A 23374-nucleotide genomic window follows, 5' to 3' on the forward strand; every position below is an offset into this window, starting at 1 on the left:
CCTGCTGGAGGTCATTTTGCAGGGCTCTGGCAGTGCTCCCCCTGTTCCTCCTTGCACAAAGGCGGAGGTAGCGGTTCGGCTGCTGGGTTGTTGCCCTCCTACAGCCCCCTCCACGTCTCCTGGTGTACTGGCCTGTCTCCTGGTAGCGGAATCCAACCAATTACTCAGAATGAAGAAGTACAACATTTACTAAGTCATTGTGTTTGGCCATCTAACTAACAAACAAAGTAGCACTCTGCAACGCTAAGTATGTTATCATGAATATATTTAATGTTCGCATACTTAGCATTGCAGAGTGCTACTTTGTTTGTTAGTTGTATATGGAGGTAGCTGCTCCTAGTAAGCACCTGTTCACACCTATTTCTTGTTTTGGATGTGCCGGTCATTTTTTTCTGTTGTTGTGTTTGGCCATCTCTTATAGATTGTGCACTAGAAATTTCCATGGGACATATGTTGAGCATGCATGGAAAGACTTCATTGAAGTCAATGGTGCTCTACAAGAAGCATCGCATCAGTAGACCTAATGTTCTCAGTAAATTGTTGAGTCTAGGCCCCCTAATACTTTATTAAATAAACTAATTTCAGGACTACTTTTTTGTTTTTTTGAACACTTAATCATCACTTTATCTTTCATTTTACCAACTGTTGCTCTTTACAGATAAGGCAGAGTTAAGTTCGGCATCTCCCATTTTAGCCAAATTACTGTTTTTTATCATCTGAATATTATTCTTTATAATTATCTTGTCAAAATTGTTAAAAAAAATCAACTTAGCCTTGAAATTAAAGAACTACAAAGTTTTAACAGAAACTTTTAGAATGTATGCATGACGAGACCTCGTAAGATAGATATATAGGTCCATTATCAGCCAATACAACCTACAAAACATCTTATACCAGAGCGTGATGACTGATAGATGGAGCATTACATCTTCTCTTTATGTCTCTTGAGAACTCATCACATTGATAATGACCAGAGAGAAGTAGGAGAAAATCTATTGCTCGGCTGCCAAATGCCAACCGAGGATCATCTTATAAAATGATCATTATCCCGGCATCGGGCAGTTGCCATCTTCTCCCCATGACCGCTCTTACCGCACAGAATGCTGAACACAACTCTTACCCACAACAGCAGAAATATGGCATTATGGATGCAAGGAGCATTACACTCAGCATCTCCACGCGGCTCCCTCCGTCCGGCCACCAGGCATGGTTTATCGGGTTTGGTTTATTACACCCATATTGCAAGGAGATTCAGCCTGCGATGCCAGAATGTAAAATGATAAAAATGCCATTGTTTTTTTTATCATCTGCATGATGGAGCACCTCTTTCTGTTTTATAACTTTTTTCTCTATAATATTGTTTAGAACCTATTTTTTCTAATCAGACACTAAGGTATAAAAGTTTGTAAAGTTTTCTAACTTTTGTCTTCAAGTTGCATAGAGTTCAGGAAAAAGGATCTTATCATATATTATAGTTAGTGTGCTTGATTAATTAAATGGAAAGCGTAAACGACTAGTGTGAATTGAGTCAGCCGGGGACCCATTAAAAGGGTTGCGAGTTGTTTAATAAAAAAACATATCATTGGTGTTTTATTATCACAGATCCATGATGACGGCAACAAGTGGCATATAAATTGATGAAAAAGACCCATCAGCTATTCTGATAAGCTTGTTTCAGAAATTAGATTTTTCTTCATGAAATAATAATTCTAAAGCACATTGTCTCATAATTCTATGTTGTTCTGCTCCTCAGATATTCCTCATGGGTGTTGCCAGTGATGGGTGCGTCATTACAAAGGCTGACAGTGTCCAATCAGAACCTTCAGTGCTGCCTGTGTATGGACACACACCTTTGACAAGATAAGAGGCAACACCCAGCTGTCAATTTATTCATAAATATTTATGTGGAGGGAAAGAAGAACAGTATTGCACAGAATTATGAGAAAAATTACTCCAGAATTTCTATTTTATGGAGAATATGTATTTATTTACTAAATCAGACTACCAGAAGATCGGAAAGATACTCCTTCATTTAAGAAATCTATGGAGTTCCAAACTATTGAACCACCACTGATGTCATCTTATGACATCTATATATGTAATGGCAAAGGATCAATTTTGATAGATTTATTGTATTAGCATGTAGTTAATTTTGAACAATTTGGGCTCTTGGTAGGATTATATTAGCCATCCACTGTTACGATACTGGAGTAGTGCTGCTGGAAACCATTGGCCGAAGGAGCCAAATCAGGAACAGCAAGCGGTAGTAGAAGTTCTTGGAGATAACAAGGAGTTGTAGGAAACAATCCGTAGATAAATTAGAACAGTCTGGGTAAGAATGTTCAGAAGCTGGAGACTGGAACTAGGCTAACAGCTAGACACAATACTCAAGCAATGAATGAGAGATCCATGCAGCTTTAAGTAGGCCCAAACAGGAACAAGATGGATTCCATAGATTCAGATTCCTCCATCTTGGAAAAGTGCAATTGTAGAACACAACAGCAGCCTCCAGTGATAAGGAGTGAAACTGCAGAACAATTCTTAAAGTAAACAATAGTGATCACTAGTGGTCAAACTGTAGAAGGCAATAAAAATCCTGACATGCACTCTAGTCAGTGTCGGACTGTGGAACATCGGGCTCAACAGGGAAAATCTGAACCAGTACACATCCATTTATAATTGCTTTGTCATCTCTACAGTTTTCATTTAACAAATCATCAAAAATAATAAATTATTACAAAATCATCCCATATAAATAATAATAATAATAATAATAGCAATTGCACCAGATGCTTGAATTTTATCAATTTTTATGGCTTTACTACCACTACTTCATGATCCCAGAACTTCCGTGCACCTGATTTTTTCTTCAATACTCCATACCTCCAATACACTAGCTGTTAGACTGATGGTGAGGTTTCTACAAATTATTGTCACTTCCAAATAGAGTTGGCTTATGTCGGACCTTTGGAGCTCATCATTGTGTAGAAAATATCAAAAGACTGACCGTCATTTCCAAACAGAACACTAGTGTGCACAGGTGCATACTAAGAGTAGCCATCTCCATACATAATTAACAAATAAAGTTGCACTCTGTAACACTATAGTATGTAAACATGAAATGTGAAATTTGAATTGCATTACTGCTCTAGAAAATAGGAAAAAACAAAGATAATTAGCACATAACTTGGTCAATTCATGTCTGTCCATCATCCAATGACAAGGTGACCTTCTTTGCTGAGAACCTATCCTAATGTAATTCCACTCCTGGGCTGACAGCCTAGTATAGGCTCTCTGACCGAGCACTCCATCCATTAGCTCATGGCGGTTTTAATCACAGTAGGATCATATAAATGTAGGCTATCAGCTCAGGAGAGGGATCACATTAAGATAGGTTCCCAGCAAAGAAGATCGCCTTGTCGTGGCTACTGGGCATAGATGAATTGGCCAAATTATGTGCTAAGTATCTTAATTTTTTCCTATTTTCTATTGCAGTAAAGCAATACAAATTTCATATATTTCATGTTTAGATGCTGTAGTGTTACAGAGTGCAACTTTATTTGTTAGTCATCTTTGTGTTAAAATCTGGAATCTGGACTCACTATATTTTTTTTCCCCATTGCTCTGTGGTTGGCCATTATCAGCTTTCTATACAACAGCCAATTGTCTATTGATGGGACCCAAGCCAAACCGCAGAAACATCAAAAGTTTCTTCAAAATTCAAGAGTCCTAGTTTGATGCTCCTGGAACTAAAACTTCATCAAGGTCCACCACCTACAGTAAGTTTCTGTAAAGACCTACACCACAATACTGTGTTTGATAAGACATCGTATAGAAGCTTTATGCACAATTTACCTTTCCTTATGGCTAGTGATGAGCGAGCACCAAAATGCTCGGGTGCTCGAAGCTCGGGTCGAGCACATTGGAATACTCGGGTGCTCGTCCCGAGCAACGAGCCCAATGTAAGTCTATGGGAAACTCGAGTATTTTTCTGGCAGTCCCCCCTGGCAGTCTGCAGAAGGACAAAAATTGCCCAAATCACTGGGAACAGTGCTCAATTAAATGTCAGGCAGGCAGAATATATAGGCAGGCAGAGTATATAGGAGGGTGCATGAAAAACATAGCAGGGCACTTGGAACACACTAGTGCGCTCCGATTTTCATGCACCCGTCTCTTTAAAAAAGCTGGCCGGCAATTCATCAGTGGCATACAGCGGTACCTGACAATTTAGAACATAAAGAATAAAGCATCACACATAGATTAGATAGATAGAAACATGTCAGTCACATATATAAGAAGTACAGTGACAGTGTTGGTTACTCTACTTGTCATTTAGTGTTAAAATAAAGGATTTATTAAAAAAAAAATAGGAGTGGGGTTCCCCGTAATTTTAGTCTCTAGCGGAGGTTAAGCAGATGGCTGGGGCAGATGTTTGAAGCCTGGGAAGGGGGTAATACCCACGGAGCTTCACAGGCTACTAATATCAGCCCCCACCTGAATACCTAGCCTTTACTAGCTATTAAAATGGGGGACCCAAAAAAAATGACGTGGGGTACCCCTATTTTAATAGCTAGCAAAGGCTAGGCAGACAGCTGGGGGCTGATATTAATAGCCCAGGAAGGGTGCCATGAATATTGGCCCCCTCCCAGGCTAGAAACACCAGCCGTCAGCCGCCCCAGAAATGGCGCATCCATAGGATGCGCCAATTCTGGCACTTAGCCTCGCTCTTCCCACTGCCCTGTAGCGGTGGCAGTGGGGTAATAGGGTTGGGGTTGATGTCAGCTTACAATGCCAGCTGACATCAAGCCCAGGTTAGTAATGGAGAGGCGTCTATAAGACACCCCCATTACTAACCCATAGAGAAAGTTAAAAAAAAAAACACAAACACCCAGAATAAAGTCCTTTAATTGAAATAAAGTCACAATTCTTTAATGTTCTAAATTAAACTCTACTTACCGTCACCCTAACCCCCAATCCTATTACCCCACTGCCACCACTACAGGGCAGTGGGAAGAGCGAGGCTAAGTGCCAGAATTGGCGCATCCTGTGGATGCGCCATTTCTGGGGCGGCTGACGGCTGGTGTTTCTAGCCTGGGAGGGGGCCAATATTCATGGCACCCTTCCTGGGCTATTAATATCAGCCCCCAGCTGTCTGCCTAGCCTTTGCTAGCTATTAAAATAGGGGGGACCCCATGTCATTTTTTTTGGGGGTCCCCATTTTAATAGCTAGTAAAGGCTAGGTATTCAGCTGGGGGCTTATATTAGTAGCCTGGGAAGCTCCGTGGGTATTACCCCTTTCCCAGGCTTCAAACGTCTGCCCCAGCCGTCTGCTTAACCTCCGCTAGAGACTAAAATTACGGGGAACCCCACACCAATTTTTTTTTTAATAAATCCTTTATTTTAACACTAAATGACAAGTACAGTAACCAACACTGTCACTGTACTTCTTATATGTGTGACTGACATGTTTCTATCTATCTAATCTATGTGTGATGCTCTATTCTTTATGTTCTAAATTGTCGGGTACCGGTGTATGCCGCTGATGAATTGCCGGCCGGCTTTTTTAAAGAGACGGGTGCATGAAAACACTATTTTATTTTTTTTTTAATAAATCCTTTATTTTAACACTAAATAACAAGTACAGGAACCAACACTGTCACTGTACTTATTATATATGTGACTGACATGTTTCTATCTATCTAATCTATGTGTGATGTTCTATTCTTTCTGTTCTAAATTGTCGGGTACCGGGGTATGCCGCTGATGAATTGCCGGCTTTTCATGTTTCACAGTGAGCACTGTACCCATCGATTTGGGCAATCACTGTAATGCCACAACCACCAAGGCTGTGACATTACAGTGAGTGGCAGACAATCCCTGCATGACTGGTGCTCTAAAGAGCGCCAAACATGCAGGATGGGGACCCGAGCTCCCGCCCGAGCATCTCGAAAGTACTCTCGAGTACTGAGATGCTCGGGCGAGTACCGAGCAGTGGCGAGCATGCTCGCTCATCACTACTTATGGCGCATCTGCATGTTAAAATGTACTGTATTTATTGGTATTTTGTCTTTTTGCCCCCTGTTGACACGGGATGTCCACTTAACTGAGTTGCTTCACCACTAGGCTAGATGACAGACGCTCATAGTCTCGTCAGCTATAGAACATTTACATATCTTAATAAATGAAAGATGGTCTGTATAGATAATAATACTATATAATCCTAAATGTACAGCTTTATACTAACATTGACACTTTTACCATCTTCTTTCCTTTCTACTACCTACAAGGCAAGCATAAATGGAACTAAACGTCATTGCCAGACCACGTGAGACTAAAAGCTGTCATTCAACACTTTGCTGTGTTAAATCACATAATTGGATCCCATGATTCAAGACTCTAAATTCCAAGAATTTCAGAGGCCGCACTGACTGCATTGAATTCTAAGACGTGCAGATGACATACTGCGGTGGCCTACGTAATTTATTCATTTCTAGGATATATGCACCCTTCTCCAAGAACAGTCAGTATATGCTCCAAGTAGAAATCAACAAAAAATGGCTTTAAGCTTACTTAATTTTTTACTGGGCATTCTCGGTGGTGGAAAGAGGTTGATGATTTCCTTTTAAAATGAAAAAATTCCTGAACTATAAGTCCCTAACTCTACATGTTCCATCACGATTGGGCAACATTAAAGAGATCTTCATGATAAATAGGTCATAAATAAAAAATATTCATGGGGGTCAAAATGGGTTTCCAAATATTTCCCCTAAAAGTTGAGTTTCAATCGTTGGTATTGGTAGAATGGGTCTCATGAAGGTTATGGAAAAAGCTGGCTAAAACCTCTTGACATATCTTAAAACTCTATATTAGCAAGAACCTTTTAAGATGGGAGGACTAGCGATGGCATCTGTCTGTAGCTTTGAGGGAGGGCTAGTGTGACCTCCGCCAAAGAGCAATCACGTATTAATGCTGTTTTGTTTACGATGGACATGGGGTTTGGGTAGTGAAGTGAAGATCTGCTCTGGCTGAAGGAACATCTAGCTTTGCTTCTGGAGAGAAGTCCATTAAAGAGGGTAACGTGAACTCAGACATTTATCATAAAACTCTGATTGATGTAGGTTTCATGTCTAGGACTTTGGGGGTTTCCAAATCCCAAATTTCTGGCCTGGTGACATGACCACTGACCATCACATTCAGGTGGAGAATAAAAAGAGAGATAGCTCTCTCTATTCACTTCTGTGGGAAACAGACGAGCAGGCAAGGCTTGTACCTATTCTATGAATATACCATAAATGACTGAGTTTGAAAAATAACCCAAGTCTTAAAGTGATGGCATATCTGTTACGCATCTTCCTCGGCTCGGGTTTCATCACCTTCCCCTATGGCCACTGCCCTCTGCTGTGCTCCATGCCGGATTTTACAAGTAGCCCAGCAAACTCCAATGTGATTATCTGCCTAGGTCTATATAAGGCCCACCAAGAAACCTACCTGTATCTTGGTATTAAGACTTTTGGTTCTTTTTTACTGTGCACCACTATTTTCTCCTGTTTGATTCTGCCTGCATTGTCTTGGGCTTTGCTGCTTCCTCTCTGCCTGCGGCCTGCAGTGTTTCATGTCATCCTCACCTCATACAAGCCATCCTGCTGTTGCAACATCACCCTGGATCCGTGTGCCCACCCGGACCTAGGCTTAGAGGATCCACCTCAGAAGGTGAGCCCTATAACAATATCACTAAGATATGGTTGGTGAGGGTCAGACATCTGGGAAGCCTACTGATACTCTGATGTAAAGTTAATTGTCCTTTATTACTACCATCCGGCAAGTGAATGCCACTGACTTGCTGGATCAGAAATGCTTCAATTCACCATCAAACCCTTAATTTTGTATTAACAACGTGGGTCCCATGGGTTGGACCTCCACTGATACTGGTAATGAATGGACCTTAGGGCTTGTGTAGAGTTGAGTCCTCTTCATCTCTATCCCCATGGAATTAAATGGCAATGGTTCGACTTCCATGAAAAATGGGGTGGCCATGAGATACCTTTCTTGACCATGACCCCTATATTCTTACTATCGGTGGAGATTATAGAAGTCATTAAAAGTAATGGCATAGTCTAGCAATAGAGGAGGGCTTCAACCTTTCCAAAGCACAAATATACTCTTACTCACATCTATCCTTGACCCCAAAAGGGGCATCCCAATATAGTTTGCTAGACACTGTTTCACTAGACTTCCATCTACAGCAGCGATTCTGTCTGATTTACTGTTACAGCTATTTCTTTAACCCTCTGGTATTCAATCATGAACACTTACCTAAATTTTCGATGGAATAGTAGCGCTGTTTGCTATCCACTCTCACGGTCTCGGCATAAGGGCTTCCGACACCGTAGCCAATTATATACCCTCGCACCACAATGTTAGGGTTTAGCGGCGGAGTCCAACTCATAATGATGCTGGTGGTCAGAGGCCTGACATGAAGAGAGCTGGGCTGGTCCGGCACTTGGGATTCTGCGAGTCAAACAAAAACAATATTAATATTCTATGACCTGACTCATTCGAGTCCACAGCCTGACTAATACATTCTGGTCATTGTGTGAATGTAGAATATGTTATAAATATATAATCCGAGCTCGGAGACCTGGCGCCTCTATCTGGTTTCAACTCAGTAAAGTCAGAAAAAGGGATTTCATAGAAGTTTTAGAGAACATGAAATTAATACTATGAATATTGCAAAAACAATTCGATATTTACTGGAAATCAACTGCAAATTCTGTTCAGAAAAGGCTTTTCTCCTGCAGCACGATCAAAGGCAAAATAAATTCATATCTGAGAAGATCGAAGACAATTATAAAAGCCTCATCTTTACAGCATCAGATTCACATTTTTAGCATCAGGTCAGTTTTTGTAACGTTTAGATATAAATATACAAGGATTAAGCATTTTATACATACATTACAATAAATATCCTGTACTGATCCTGAGTTACATCCTGTATTATACTCCAGAGCTGCACTCACTATTCTGCTGGTGGAGTCACTGTGTACATACATTACATTACTGATCCTGTACTGATCCTGAGTTACATCCTGTATTATACTCCAGAGCTGCACTCACTATTCTGCTGGTGCAGTCACTGTGTACATACATTACATTACTGATCCTGTACTGATCCTGAGTTACATCCTGTATTATACTCCAGAGCTGCACTCACTATTCTGCTGGTGCAGTCACTGTGTACATACATTACATTACTGATCCTGTACTGATCCTGAGTTACATCCTGTATTATACTCCAGAGCTGCACTCACTATTCTGCTGCTGCAGTCACTGTGTACATACACTACATTACTTATCCTGTACTGATCCTGAGTTACATCCTGTATTATACTCCAGAGCTGCACTCCCTATTCTGCTCCAGGAGTCACTGTGTACATACATATGTTACATTATTTATTCTGCACTAATTTTAAATTACATGCTGAATTATATTCCAGAGCTGGACTCACAATTTGGTTGGCAAGGCACTATATGCATTATATTTTTTTCTTTTCCTATCCTGATTTACAGCCTTATTATACTCCAAAGCTGAACTCACTGTTCTGCTGACCCCCTACAGCTGAGCTGAGTTACTCTAATCCAATTGTTTCTATTATATTCTGCTCTGAGAAGTTGTTTCTTTCATAAAATTCCATAGGTCCACACTTTCTACAGTGCAAATTATTAGATAAAGCTCTGTACAGATGCTGATGACTAGCCCAGGGGGAGATGGGGATGACTCGGTACCCGGGCCTTTAGCCTTTAGGGATGTCGCGGTGGTCGGCTCCCGGGCCCGTACCCAGGGCCTCTCCTTTAAAAAGGGGTTGGTGATTTGTTAAGTTTATAAAAGTTTGTGATGCCACCTGTGGCTTCTGGTGATGATCACCAGCGCTGCGGCAGTCCACTGAGGCCGGTGATAAGGCAGCTGGATGGTATAGCTCCCCACAGGTGGAGCTGGGCCTCAGGGCAGTATAAGAACGGGGATGCAGGACAAAGAGACTCCGCCGGGTCAGAGCAAGAACAGGGACAGACACGATAGTCACTTCCGTACCTTTTACTGATGGAAATTCAGGCACTCCCCGGAGCACTGTAGGGTGAAGGGTGTATGTCCGGATCCTCCCCAATGAGCAGGTTTTGGGCCTCCTGGTTCTTGCTGCTGCGTAATAAGTTTCTGACCTGCCTGGAGCTAGGCCTAACTTTATCTCTGTCCTGCGCTGGCTGACCTTGTGGTAGGGCCTTCTCTTGGAGTGCACACTCCCGACCTACGGGGCCTATGTGTCTCCTGGCTCTGGTACGTATCAGCACTTTAGCGATCCTGGGACCTGTAGTTCTCCAGGGATTCCGGTTTATCTTACTGGGTCGTGGAGATCCCGGCAAGCTTCGGACCCGGTGTCCGGTAACTACTTCTTCGGGGTGAGCTAGTTAAGCTCCTCTGTCCCCTATGAACTAACTCTCTCTACTCTTCGCCTTCGGCCTACTCGGACCCTCAATAGGCTACTCACACTAACGGCAACGTGCCGCTCTTCACCGATCTTATGGCGCCGACACACCTAAAGCTCACCTCTCTGAGCTCCAACTGAGTCTAGAACGTGCTCCACTGCAGACTGACCTCTCTCAGGCTTCTACTGCAGGAACTCTCTCAACAGGTTTGCTCTCTGTCAGTTCCAGTCTAGACTAATGGCTGCCTGGCTCCACCTTCCCTTTTATATCTCCCTAACGGGCTCCCTCTAGTGGTCTGAGGTGGAAGGTGGAGAAATGTGAATGGTTATGGGGGCCTCTTGTGGAGGAATCCATCAATACCCCCTTCTAGGAGCTGTGATACCAAGCACAGCTGGGCGTCACATTCCCCCCTAGTTAAGCTCAGCACTCCCGGGCTGAAGTACATTTTATATAACAGTAGTAAATATAAGCAATACTAAACAATCTTCCCTTTATGGGAGGCACGAATCTTAAACGTTGCATAATAAAACAAATTAAACAAATACAGAGTGTCCTCAGAATCCAAGTCTCTTGTGGTGAGGTTCCCAGAAAGGATGTCCATCTCACAAGGTAGAGTACTTTGGTGGTTTTGAGGGACCTGTCCTAAACCCTCTACGTAGGCCCTGGTGTGGCTGCAGGGCATGAAGATCCCGTGTTGGACCTCCACACGTGCCACTCCAGACAGGTTTTCCTTCTGAGGTCACCTAAAGGGCACTCCAGGGAGCGCAATTATATACAATAAAAGTTTTTGGGCTGCACACAGTCCTCAGCCACGAAGTCCTTTGAAAAATAAAGAAGTAAATAGGCAAAGTGCCCATATCACTTAAACTGTTCAAAAATAAGCAAAACACAAAATAATGTACATTTGCATGGAAAATACACAATTATGTAGTACATTACAATTTAATATACAATACCCCAGGGGTAACTATCTACACTCTCTGAAATTTTGCTACTTTACTCAATGTACCTAGCAGGGGCTTTAAATCTTGTGCTGCGTACTGATCTGCGTAGTGCTGTGGTTGGTGGAGTGTCAGTATCTGTATCCTCAGTTACACTATCAGTTCTATGGGTAACCATGTTGTAAAACTGCCTTAACCTCTCTCTTGGACTGGCAAATCTACCATTGGCTGGGCCCTCTTGCTCTGCTCCTGCCGGGGATCCTTCATCCGGGGACACTTCTTGAGCTGGCTCTTCTGCAGCACTTACAGGTACAACTTGCTGTGGAGGGTTTTCTGGCTGTTCATAGAATTGGAGTATTGGAATGATTACTGCACCTCCTACTTGAGGCCAATCTGCTGGGAAGTCTCCTAGGTCAGTGTGTATCACCGCTTCTTCAGGTTCTTCCTGGATTGTGAGAGGCACTTTTTCTTGAGGTCTCAGTAATTCTGGACACAACTTTAAGTGGTCCCTGGACACTGTAGCAGATGTTTTTCCTCCATCACGACTAATTATGCATGTCTTTTTGTTGTCAAATCTTGACGGTAACACAGTGTAAGGGTCTTTTTCCCACTGGTCATCAAGTTTGTGGCTACGTCTTTTCCTTTTTAGTACTGTTTCACCTGGTGTGAAAGGTTCTGCTGGTGCGTTTTTGTTGTAGTGCATTTCCTGCTTTTCTCTCACCCGAGTAAGACTGTCCTTGACACAAGCTTGTACCCTTCTGTACTGCTCTTGTCTGGTCTTGTCCCTGTCCTCAGTGGTCATATCAGCTTCAGGTTCAACAACACCAAGCTCCAGATCCATGGGCAGCTTTCCTGGCCTAGCCCGCATGAGATATGCCGGAGTGCAATTGGTGGAACTGACTGGTATATGATTATACAGATCCACTAGGTCAGGTAGTAGGTCTGGCCACTGGTTTCTCTCCTCAAGTGGTATGGTCTTTAGCAGGTCGATGATGATGTTGTTCATCTTTTCGCAGAGACCGTTTGTTTGTGGGTGGTTAGGTGTAGTTCTTATCTTTTTACACCCGTAGAGATGGCAGAACTCCTTGAACAACTCAGCCTCTAAGGCCGGGCCTTGGTCCGTCAGCACCTGCTCAGGGTAGCCATGGGTTCTGCAGAAATACGCTTGGAACGTTTTTGCTGCTGTCTCTGCCGTCAGGTCTTTGACGGGGGCGACAACCAGGAAACGTGAGTAGTGATCCACCATGGTCAGAGCATAGGAGTACCCTGACCTGCTGGGGGAGAGCTTGACATGGTACAGGGCCACGATCTCCAGGGGCCGAGTCGTCTTGATGGGCTGCAGGGGTGCCTTCTGGCTGCTGAAGTCTTTCCTTCTTAGGCCGCAGGGTCCACAGTCCCGGCACCACCTTTCAATGGAGCTGCGCATTCCTACCCAGTAGAATCGACATTTCAGCAGGGTCTCTAGCTTTTTCCAGCCAAAGTGCCCCGCTTGATCGTGGTAAGCCTCTAATACCATCTGGATGTCTGTCTTCGGGACCACTATTTTCCATACCATCTCATGAGTTTTTGGATTGACGTACCTCCGGCACAGCTTCTCACGGTAGATAAACAGCCGGCTTCTCTCGTTCCACAGCTGCTTTGCTTGCAGAGGCGCATCTTTCTCCAGGGAGGCACCTTCTTGGGTTATCAGCTGTTTAATGCGGCTGACAACCGGGTCGCTATCCTGGGACTCTTTCCAGCTGTGGTGAGGAAGGGGGTTTAATGTCTTTTCACGCGGCTTCCTGGAGGCTCGTTGCTCATGGATCATCCCACTCCGGTGAAAGGCAGGTAGCTCTATCTCTTCCAGGTCATCCACTTCTTCTTCTGTGTCTGACTGGTGAGGCATCCTAGACAGGGCATCGGCGTTGGCGTTCTTGCGGCCCGCCCGGTATTTAATTGTAAATTTGTAGTTTGACAGCCGAGCCATCCATCGTTGTTCCAGAGCCCCCAACTTAGCTGTCTCAAGATGGGTCAAGGGGTTGTTATCAGTAGTGTTGAGCCACCCCCGTAGTGTTCGAGTTCGGTTCGGTTCGTCGAACACCCGTGTGTTCGCCGAACTGTTCGTCGAACTGTTCGTCGAACACCTTCGAACACCGTTAAAACCAATGGCAGGCAAACAAAAACACATAGAAACACATAGAAAACACCTTCAAAGGTGTCCAAAAGCTGACAAACTGCTCAGAAGACATAACTAACACATGGAAAAGTGACAAGTACATATAGTCATGCGAAAATAAAAGAGGTGGAGGAGTAAAAGGAGGGGGAGACACAGATATAGGCATGTCATGCCCTTCTAAAATCCAAAAAGTGAGAAGCCAACACGGCCAGTCCGCTCCTGCCCGTGCCACCTCCGTGTCGCCGGGTTTGTGCCAGAGCTGCGGTGAACCCTGACGGCCAGCCCCCCTCTCCCAATACTGGTGCCTGTCCGCTGGTGGGTCGAGCGAGCCCCCCTGTGGTGGAGGCAGCTCTAAGCTTTTTAATTTAAATTGTCTCTCTAATTTGAATGAATACACTTTAAATCCATTTACAAGGATCTATTGGAGGGCAAGTCTCATGCCAGCAGCCGCGGTAATTCCAGCTCCAGTAGCGTCCACTAAAGCTGCTGCAGTTAAAAAGCTTTTATAAGGATCGAGCTCGGCTGTCCACCGCAAGGCATCCTACTGCCAGTCCCAGCCCCTATGCCTTGGGGTGCCTCCTGATGCTCTTCACTAAGTATCCCATGGTCCCGAAGCATTTCCTTTGAAAAAATTAAGTGTCTAAACTACAGGTGGTGCAGCTTGCTTAACAGCCGGGATAATCCGCTTACTAGCAGACACTGCTACTAGGCACAAAGTATTTCCTGGGCTAGATGCAGTTAAAAATTTGTAATTAGATACTCTCGTTGGATGCTGAGAAAGCATTCCATAGAGTCTCCTGGCACGCCATATATGATTCTCTTAAAAAGCTTGGGGTAGGGGTCTAGGGGACCCTTTTATAGGAAAAATCACGGCCCTGTATCGCAATACGTCACCTAGGCTGAAGATAAATGGAACTGTAGCACCCTGAGGGCTCGGTTGCTACAGACGTATTGCACCTCACCCAGAGGTGTGATATCTCACTCTCAGGTAAGGATGGAGTGTGGATCAGGACCCGACACCTGCATGCATTACACCACATTGCCGTGGGGCAGGGCGACCAATATGCCCCTGAGATGGGCACGACAGTCCCTGTCCCTGGCTGGAGTGGGGGGAGGGAACACTGAGGAAGGGGAACCCTGTAGTGCAGGAGCAGGGAGGAAGCAGTTCCTGGGTGCATTGAGAAGGGAGTATAAAAGGTGGGCACCATCTTAGTTCAGTGCAGAGAAGTCTGATCAGAAGTGGCAGGGAGCAGGGGCTCTGCATGAGCTCTGCTCCGGAGGCGGGCCTAGTAACAGAGGCCCAGGCCTGGAAGAGGGAGAAGGAAGGAAGAGGAGCGGAGAAGGCTCCAGGAACGAGGAATGAAGGGATCCCAGGGGTGCGGACGGGCGAGTCGCCACCGCACGCCCGAATCCACCTGCGTGGAGGGGTCAGGCCAAAGGGGGAGACCGGTCCCCGAACTAGTGGAGGCAGGAAACGACCCTCAGCTAGAAACCGGAGGCTCTGACATTTTATGTGGCGCAGCCCCTCGCTACACCCGCTAGGAAGGCACCACATAGGGTCAGGGAAACTGGCGCCAAGTTTACCAAGAGGAGGCCCGAGGCAGCCGGACAGAAGTGTTGGTAAGAAAGGCCAGACAAAGGACACACAAAGGGGGTCCTGTGAAGTGCTCCAAAGTTATCTGGGAGTTGTTTGAGCCCCTCACCTGGTGAGCACAGTACGACGTGGGCAGCCGTTACCTGCAGACGTGGTCTGGATAATAAGAACTGTGAGTAAAGGCCCTGAACTGCATCACTGACTCCGTGTCGTTACTGCTGCTGCCCTGCACCATCACCCCCATCCTCCGCATACACTGCCCTGAGGCTATACTCCTCCCGTGGGGAGTTATGCTACGCTCTGCTGCACCCACAACACCAGCCTCAGTGGTCTGCCCTGTAGCGGCGGTTCACTCTGACCGCAATCCACGGGTGGCGTAGTCGGACATTTAAACATGAAAACCACATAAATAGTTCCGCCACTGGTTTGACCGCCCTGAGCCACGGAACTGGGTCGCCGCCACGAAGACTACAACCACCAGCATCCACCAAAAAGGGTCCGGCTCCGGGTGTCCCAAGGCCCAGGGGGTGCGTCAGAACATTTTCATCACCTTTCACAATCACCAATGGGACAAGGCAGTGATGTCCTCTGTCCCCTCTCTTATACATCCTAGTGACGGAGCACCTGCTCTCATCAATTCGCCATAACCCCAATATTAGGTGGATTGAGGTGGGAGGCACCGAGTACAAGTGCTCTCTATTTGCTGATGATGTCCTAGTATATATCACTCAATCACATATATCCATCCATGCTGTTATGGCTGAAATAGATCACTTTGTTACATGGTAAAATTTTAAAATCAATGCAGCGAAGTCTGAGGCCCTCGATGTCTCCCTCCCCAAATCCATATAGGATTCCATCCAGTCCAACTTTCCCTTTGCCTGGCCCTCACAGGGTATCAAATACTTAGGAATTCCTATTCATAGAGACCTCTCCCATCTATGTTATCTTAATTTTGGGCCCTTTATTGAACAACTCCATACAGACCACGGTTGGCAAGTTAGAACTGTAAGATTCACTACGTGAACCACTGGTGTTTTGTGGAAAAGCACATGTACACTGCGTTCCAAATTATTATACAAAAAGTGTTTAGGAGTGATAAGGGAAGAATTTGTTTGTTTGTCAGTTAAACTCATTGATGGTGATGTGTGTCAGGGCTCTTTATATCACTGTAAGCAATTGCAGACACCTGTGCTAATTAGTTTGGCAGGTGTGTCCAATGAAAGGCAAGACTACTTAAGAAGGCTCTCTCACATTATTAAGCAGCCTACATTTTCTGCCAAAATGGGAAAGAAAAAGGATGTGTCGGCTGCTGAGAAGCAACAAATTGTGGAGTGTTTAGGTCAAGGCATGACTACAATCAACATTGTGCGATGATCAGGATGAAGTGTCCTGGCAATCAAGAAGTATGTAGCTGATTCACAGTACACACGTGTGCGTGCTGATAAGGGCAAATTGAGGACTCTTTCCTACAGGCAATTACGTCAGGTTGAAAGAGCAGCGGCAAAAAAGCCTTGTCATAGCAGCAGACAAGTTTTTGAAGCTGCTTGTGCCTCCAACGTCCCCCGAACAACAAGATGCAGGGTCCTTCAGAGGTTTGCAGCTGTGCATGCGCCATCCTGTCGACCTCCTCTATCCACTTCACACAAGCAGAAACGGCTCCAGTGGGCCAAACATTACATGAAGACTGATTTCAAAACTGTTTTGTTCACGGATGAGTGCCGTGCAGCGCTCGATGGTCCAGATGGATGGAGTGGAGGATGGCTGGTTGATGGACACCCCACGCAAACACGGCTACAGCGCCAACAAGGAGGAGGTGGAGTAATGTTTTGGGCTGGAATCATGGGGAGAGAGATTGTCGGCCCCTTTAGGATCCCTGAAGGCGCTAAAGATGAACTCCATAATGTATGTGGATTTTCTCAAACAGCACTTCCTGCCATGGTTCAAGAAGAAGAACCGTGTATTTCACAGCAAGATCATTTTTCTGCATGATAATGCACCATATCATGCTGCACATAAAACATCTGCATCTCTGGCTGATATGGGCATAAAAGGGGACAAACTTATGGTGTGACCCCCATGCTCCCCTGACCTCTACCCCATTCAGAACCTTCGGAGCATCATTAAAAGGAGTGTCTATGATGGCGGGAGGCAGTTCACATCTAAGCAACAGCTCTGGGAGGGTATTCTGTCCTCATGCAAAACAATTGAAGCAGAAACCATCCAAAACCTGACAAATTCAATGGACGAGAGAGTTCAGAAGCTCCTTTCGAACAAGGGGTCCTATGTGAAAATGTAACATCACCTAGAATAAAGTTTTGAGTTGAAAACTGTTTGATTTCAGTTTCTAACAACCTGCTAATGCTTATAATTTCAAAAATGACCATTTTTTTGGTCTTTATTAAAATGAAAAGGTTGATCGAAAAGTTTGGGGGATCTAAGAGTGTGGCAACCCAGTAGTCATGATTACTTCGAATTCTGACAATATGAGGGTCATGCTGCAGGTAGTGCAGCAAGAAGGCACTTATGTGCCTTGCGCATCTCGGAGCCCCAAAATTATTTTCCGGGCTAGATGCAGCTAAAAATTATTTTTAATTTTAAATCTGGTGAAGCTTTAGTATAGATGGCCTAATAGGATCAGTGCTGCACACTGCTACAAAGCCCAAATTATTTTCCAGTCAAGATACAGATAAACATGATTAGTAATTTGAAAGCTTAAAACGGTTGGTAGGGTGATTTTAACCAATCATCAAGCTTTTACTCTCCCCAGGATGACACAGGGGTAGAAAAGTCGTTTCGGATCCATGATTTGTTCATCTTTATGAACGTGAGTCTGTCTACATTATCAGTGGAGAGCCGCGTGCGCTTATCTGTCAGCACACCACCAGCAGCGCTGAACACACGTTCAGACAGAACGCTGGCTGCGGGGCATGACAAGATCTCCAAGGCGTAAGTGGCTAGCTCCGGCCATTTATCCAGATTGGAAGCCCAAAAAGAGCAAGGGTCCAGTGACACAGTCGTGGCTTCAATGTTTACTTGGAGATACTCCTGTACCATCGTCTCTAGGCGTTGACTATGTGTCAGACTTCTTGTCTCCTGTGGCCTTGCAAAGGATGGGCTAAAAAAGTGGTGAAATGATTCCGCAAAATTGATGTTACCAGCAGATACTGTGGTTCTGTTACGGTTTGAGTGCTGAACACTTGACGGTCCCACGGTTGGCAAGTTGGAACTGTGAGATTCACTACGTGCACCACTGGTATTTTGTGGAAAAGCACATGTAAGATTCTGCAACAGTCTCTGCTGATACTCCTGCATGCGTGCATCCCTTTCTATGGCAGGAATAATTTCTGCAAATTTACTTTTGTACCGGGGATCTAACAGTGTGGCAACCCAGTAGTCAGGATTATTTCTAATTCTCACAATTCGAGGGTCATGTTGCAGGTAGTGCAGCAAGAAGGAACTCATGTGTGTTGCGCATCCAGGAGCACCAAGTCCCTGTTGTGTTGGTGGCGAGGTAACAATCATGCTTCCTTCCTCTGTCCTCTCCCCCCAACCTCGCACAACAGAAATGTGATCAAGGTCTCCCTCATCAGTTCGTCCTCCACTTCTTCCTGGGCTCCTGCACCTTCCTCACTAGTTTGGCTGCTACCATGCGCCCTGGTAAAATCATCTCCCCCACCCTCACATGCCTGCCGCCCTGGTGCTGCCGACCGTCTGGACCTTGCAGATGTTAGCCCTTCCGCATACAACTCCTCCTCCTCTACTTCCTCCACCTCCTCTTGTGCCACCACCTGACTCCGAATTCTGTTTAACATGTGCTCCAGCATGTAAATCACCGGAATAGTCATGCTGATAATGGCATCGTCAGCACTAAACATCTTCGTCGCCATTTCAAAACTGTGCAGAAGGGTGCATAGGTCCCTGATCTGAGACCACTCCTCCAGCGTGATTTGCCCCACCTCTGAATCTCGTTGGCCCAGGCTATACGTCAGAACGTATTGCACCAGGGCTTGTCGGTGCTGCCACAGTCGCTGCAACATGTGCAGAGTTGAATTCCACCGGGTAGGCACATCGCATTTTAGCCGGTGAAGTGGCAGGCCCAACGACTTCTGTAGAGATGTAAGTCGCTGAGCTGCGGGATGCGAACGGCGGAAGTGAGCACACAGCGACCGTGCCCTCTGCAGAAGGCCATCTAGTCTGGGATAGTGGGCTAAAAATTGCTGGACAACCAGGTTCAACACGTGAGCCATACAAGGCACGTGTGTGACATTGCCCCGGCGAAGGGCCGCACCCAGGTTTGCAGCATTGTCGCACACGGCCTTCCCTGGTTTCAGGTCCAGTGGAGACAACCATTCATGAAATTGGTTCTCCAGAGCTGACCACAACTCCTCAGCTGTGTGACTCACATTTCCCAGACATTTCAATGTAAAAACCGCCTGATGACGTTGAGCCCTACTGCCAGCATAGTAAGGAGGTGTGCAGGATCCCTTCTGCGCAGTTAGAAAGCTTGTGGCATGACCAGACAGGCTTTGGGTGCAGGTGGAAGACCGAGAGGAGGTTGAGGAGGCAGAAGCAGTGGAGGAACTTTGAGATAAAGAGGATTGACGCACAACTCGTGGGGACGGCAAGACTTGGACAGCAGCCCCTTGTCCTGCTGTCACCATAGTTACCCAGTGCCCAGTCAGCGACATGTAACGCCCCTGTCCATGCCTACTCGTCCAAGTGTCTGTGGTGAAATGCACCCTGTCACACACAGAGTTTCTCAAAGAAGCGGTGATGTTGTGTGCGACATGCTGGTGGAGCGCAGGCACACCTTTCTTTGAGAAGTAGTGCCGACTGGGCATCTGGTACTGGGGCACTGCCACGGACATAAGGTCTCGAAAATCCTCTGTGTCCACCAGGCGGAAAGGCAGCATTTCTGTAGCCAAGAGCTTGCAGATGGTGAAATTCAACCTCTTAGCTTTCTCATGGCTAGGAGGAAATGGTCTTTTACTTGTCCACATCTGAGGGACCGAGGGCTGGCTATTGTGCTTAGACGGGGTTGATAAGGGTGTCCCCGGCAAACTGCCGGTCTGTGAGGAAGATGCAGGCGGACATGTTAGGTTGCCTTGATCCAAAGGTGGTGCTATCGATGTCGGACAGCGCTCAACACCAGCTGGTGTTACCACCTCCAAAGAAAATGATGACATGCCAATCACGCTGGCTGTTGCGGGTAAAGAGGTGGCAGGTCTGCGCCCCAAAACAGGTGTGACTGCTGTCCCCCCAGTCACAGAGGATGAAGAGGCCGCGGATGCACAAGATATGGCAGACGGTGATTGGCCCGGCCGGCTAGGCCGCATTGTAGCACACTGAGCTTCCCACTGCAACTTATGCTTCATGTCCATGTGCCGGTTCATGCATGAAGTACTCAAACTATGTATTTTTTGGCCTCTACTTAGCTTTTGCTGACAAATGTTACAGATAACACGAGTTGGGTCATCTTTATCGATCTGAAAAAATGCCCAGGCTATGCAAGGCTTAGCACCCATGCGACCTGAAGAGCCACCACGACTTGTGGTGAGAGGCAGAGTTGTGTTTGAGGATGCAGTTGTTGACGTGCTTCCAGTACTATGTCTCTGTCCAGGAAGGCGCAACCTGACCTCGTCGTCACTAGCATCTTCCTCCACCTCCTCTGCTGACCTCATCTCTTGGCTGACTGTGGGTTGACAGTAAGTGGGATCTCCGACCTCATCATCATCACCCTGTGCGTTATCACACCCGTCGTCCTCAGAGCCAACCTGTTCCTGCCCTGACAAAAAACTAAAGTTGTCGCTCCAATCAGGTATTTGAGTCTTATCATCGTCTTCCTCATTGTCTCCACCAACAGGAGTTACAGTTTGGGAATGAGGGTCTACATTATGGTCAGAACCTTCTGCGTCTGGTCCTGGATCCGACTCATAAAGATTCTGGGCATCAGTGCAGATCATTTCCTCGTCTGGATTCACAGAAGCGCTGGAGTCGACCTCTGATTCCCAGGCTATAGTATGAGTAAACAGCTCTGCAGACTCAACCATCTGTTCTACCTCATACTCAGACGGGCAGCTGGAGATTTGGGAGCTGTGAGGAAGCAAGTGCGATTTGGGTGACACCTTTGAGGACTGGAGTATTTGTGATGTTGAAGTTGATGTGGAGGAGAGCCCACTTAAAGGAGCACTTGATATCCGTTGAAGCACCTGCTGTTTTTGTGCCTCATCTGGAATTTGTAGCGATTGGCGTGGCCGTAAGAAAGGGATCTTATCACATTGTCCGCTAAAAGAAGTAGACATTTTAGTTTGGCTGGAAGATGGTCTTTCTTCTGCAGATGTTACTGTTGCTTTAACACCTACCCCACGGACACAACCTTTTTTCCCCTTCCCAACACGCCTATTTCCCTTTCCACCAGCAGCAGGCCTTTTTCCACTCATTTTGGTGGTTAACTAATTCACAACTCTGGAGTTGTTTGCACAAAAAAACAATGGATGGTAACCGAGCAGAGCTGAGTGGCCAAACTGTGGTATTAGGCCAAAACTATTGGCTGGGTTAGATGCAGAAAAAAATTATTTTGAATTTGCAACCTGATGGAGGTCAGTATAGATGGACTAACACAAATAGTCCCACACACTGCTAGAAGCCCAAATATTTTTTCAGAGGTACTGTAGATGCAGATAAAAATTATTTTTAATTTGCAACCTGATGGAGGTCAGTATAGATGGACTAATAGACCAAGTCCCACACACTGCTAGAAGCCCAAATATTTTTTCAGAGCTAGATGCAGAAAAAAATTATTTTTAATTTGCAACCTGATGGAGGTCAGTATAGATGGACTAATAGACCAAGTCCCACACACCGCTAGAAGCCCAACTATTTTTTCAGAGCTAGATGCAGAAAAAAATTATATTCAATTTGCAACCTGCTGGAGGTCAGTATAGAAGGACTAATAGAACAAGTCCCACACACTGCTAGAAGCCCAAATATTTTTTCAGAGCTAAATGAAGAAAAAAATTATTTTTAATTTGCAACCTGATGGAGGTCAGTATAGATGGACTAATAGACCAAGTCCCACACACTGCTAGAAGCCCAAATATTTTTTCAGAGCTAGATGCAGAAAAAAATTATTTTTAATTTGCAACCTGATGGAGGTCAGTATAGATGGACTAATAGACCAAGTCCCACACACCGCTAGAAGCCCAAATATTTTTTCAGAGCTAGATGCAGAAAAAAATTATTTTTAATTTGCAACCTGATGGAGGTCAGTATAGATGGACTAATAGACCAAGTCCCACACACTGCTAGAAGCCCAAATATTTTTTCAGAGCTAGATGCAGAAAAAAATTATTTTTAATTTGCAACCTGATGGAGGTCAGTATAGATGGACTAATAGACCAAGTCCCACACACCGCTAGAAGCCCAAATATTTTTTCAGAGCTAGATGCAGAAAAAAATTATTTTTAATTTGCAACCTGATGTAGGTCAGTATAGATGGACTAATAGACCAAGTCCCACACACTGCTAGAAGCCCAAATATTTTTTCAGAGCTAGATGCAGAAAAAAATTATTTTTAATTTGCAACCTGATGGAGGTCAGTATAGATGGACTAATAGACCAAGTCCCACACACCGCTAGAAGCCCAAATATTTTTTCAGAGCTAGATGCAGAAAAAAATTATTTTTAATTTGCAACCTGATGGAGGTCAGTATAGATGGACTAATAGACCAAGTCCCACACACCGCTAGAAGCCCAAATATTTTTTCAGAGCTAGATGCAGAAAAAAATTATTTTTAATTTGCAACCTGATGTAGGTCAGTATAGATGGACTAATAGACCAAGTCCCACACACTGCTAGAAGCCCAAATATTTTTTCAGAGCTAGATGCAGAAAAAAATTATTTTTAATTTGCAACCTGATGGAGGTCAGTATAGATGGACTAATAGAACAAGTCCCACACACCGCTAGAAGCCCAAATATTTTTTCAGAGCTAGATGCAGAAAAAAATTATTTTTAATTTGCAACCTGATGGAGGTCAGTATAGATGGACTAATAGACCAAGTCCCACACACTGCTAGAAGCCCAAATATTTTTTCAGAGCTAGATGCAGAAAAAAATTATTTTTAATTTGCAACCTGATGGAGGTCAGTATAGATGGACTAATAGACCAAGTCCCACACACTGCTAGAAGCCCAAATATTTTTT

At 45.1% G+C, this 23374-nt stretch overlaps 1 protein-coding gene across 3 annotated transcripts in view; it reads right to left on the bottom strand.

Annotated features, from left to right (window-relative positions):
- Positions 1 to 23374, bottom strand: part of DCC (DCC netrin 1 receptor) — a 1219041-nt gene that overhangs the window by 162081 nt on the left and 1033586 nt on the right. For all 3 annotated transcript variants that reach the window (XM_073681315.1, XM_073681325.1, XM_073681306.1), the window contains exon 15: positions 8314 to 8508. In XM_073681315.1, coding sequence (XP_073537416.1) covers positions 8314 to 8508 — 195 coding nt within the window. The remainder of the gene's footprint in view (positions 1 to 8313; positions 8509 to 23374) is intronic.

The sequence above is a fragment of the Phyllobates terribilis genome, unplaced genomic scaffold (genome assembly GCF_046119375.1).
Source record: "Phyllobates terribilis strain yellow unplaced genomic scaffold, ASM4611937v1 Scaffold_1__5_contigs__length_1240528914, whole genome shotgun sequence".
Classification (NCBI taxonomy): Eukaryota; Metazoa; Chordata; class Amphibia; order Anura; family Dendrobatidae; genus Phyllobates; species Phyllobates terribilis.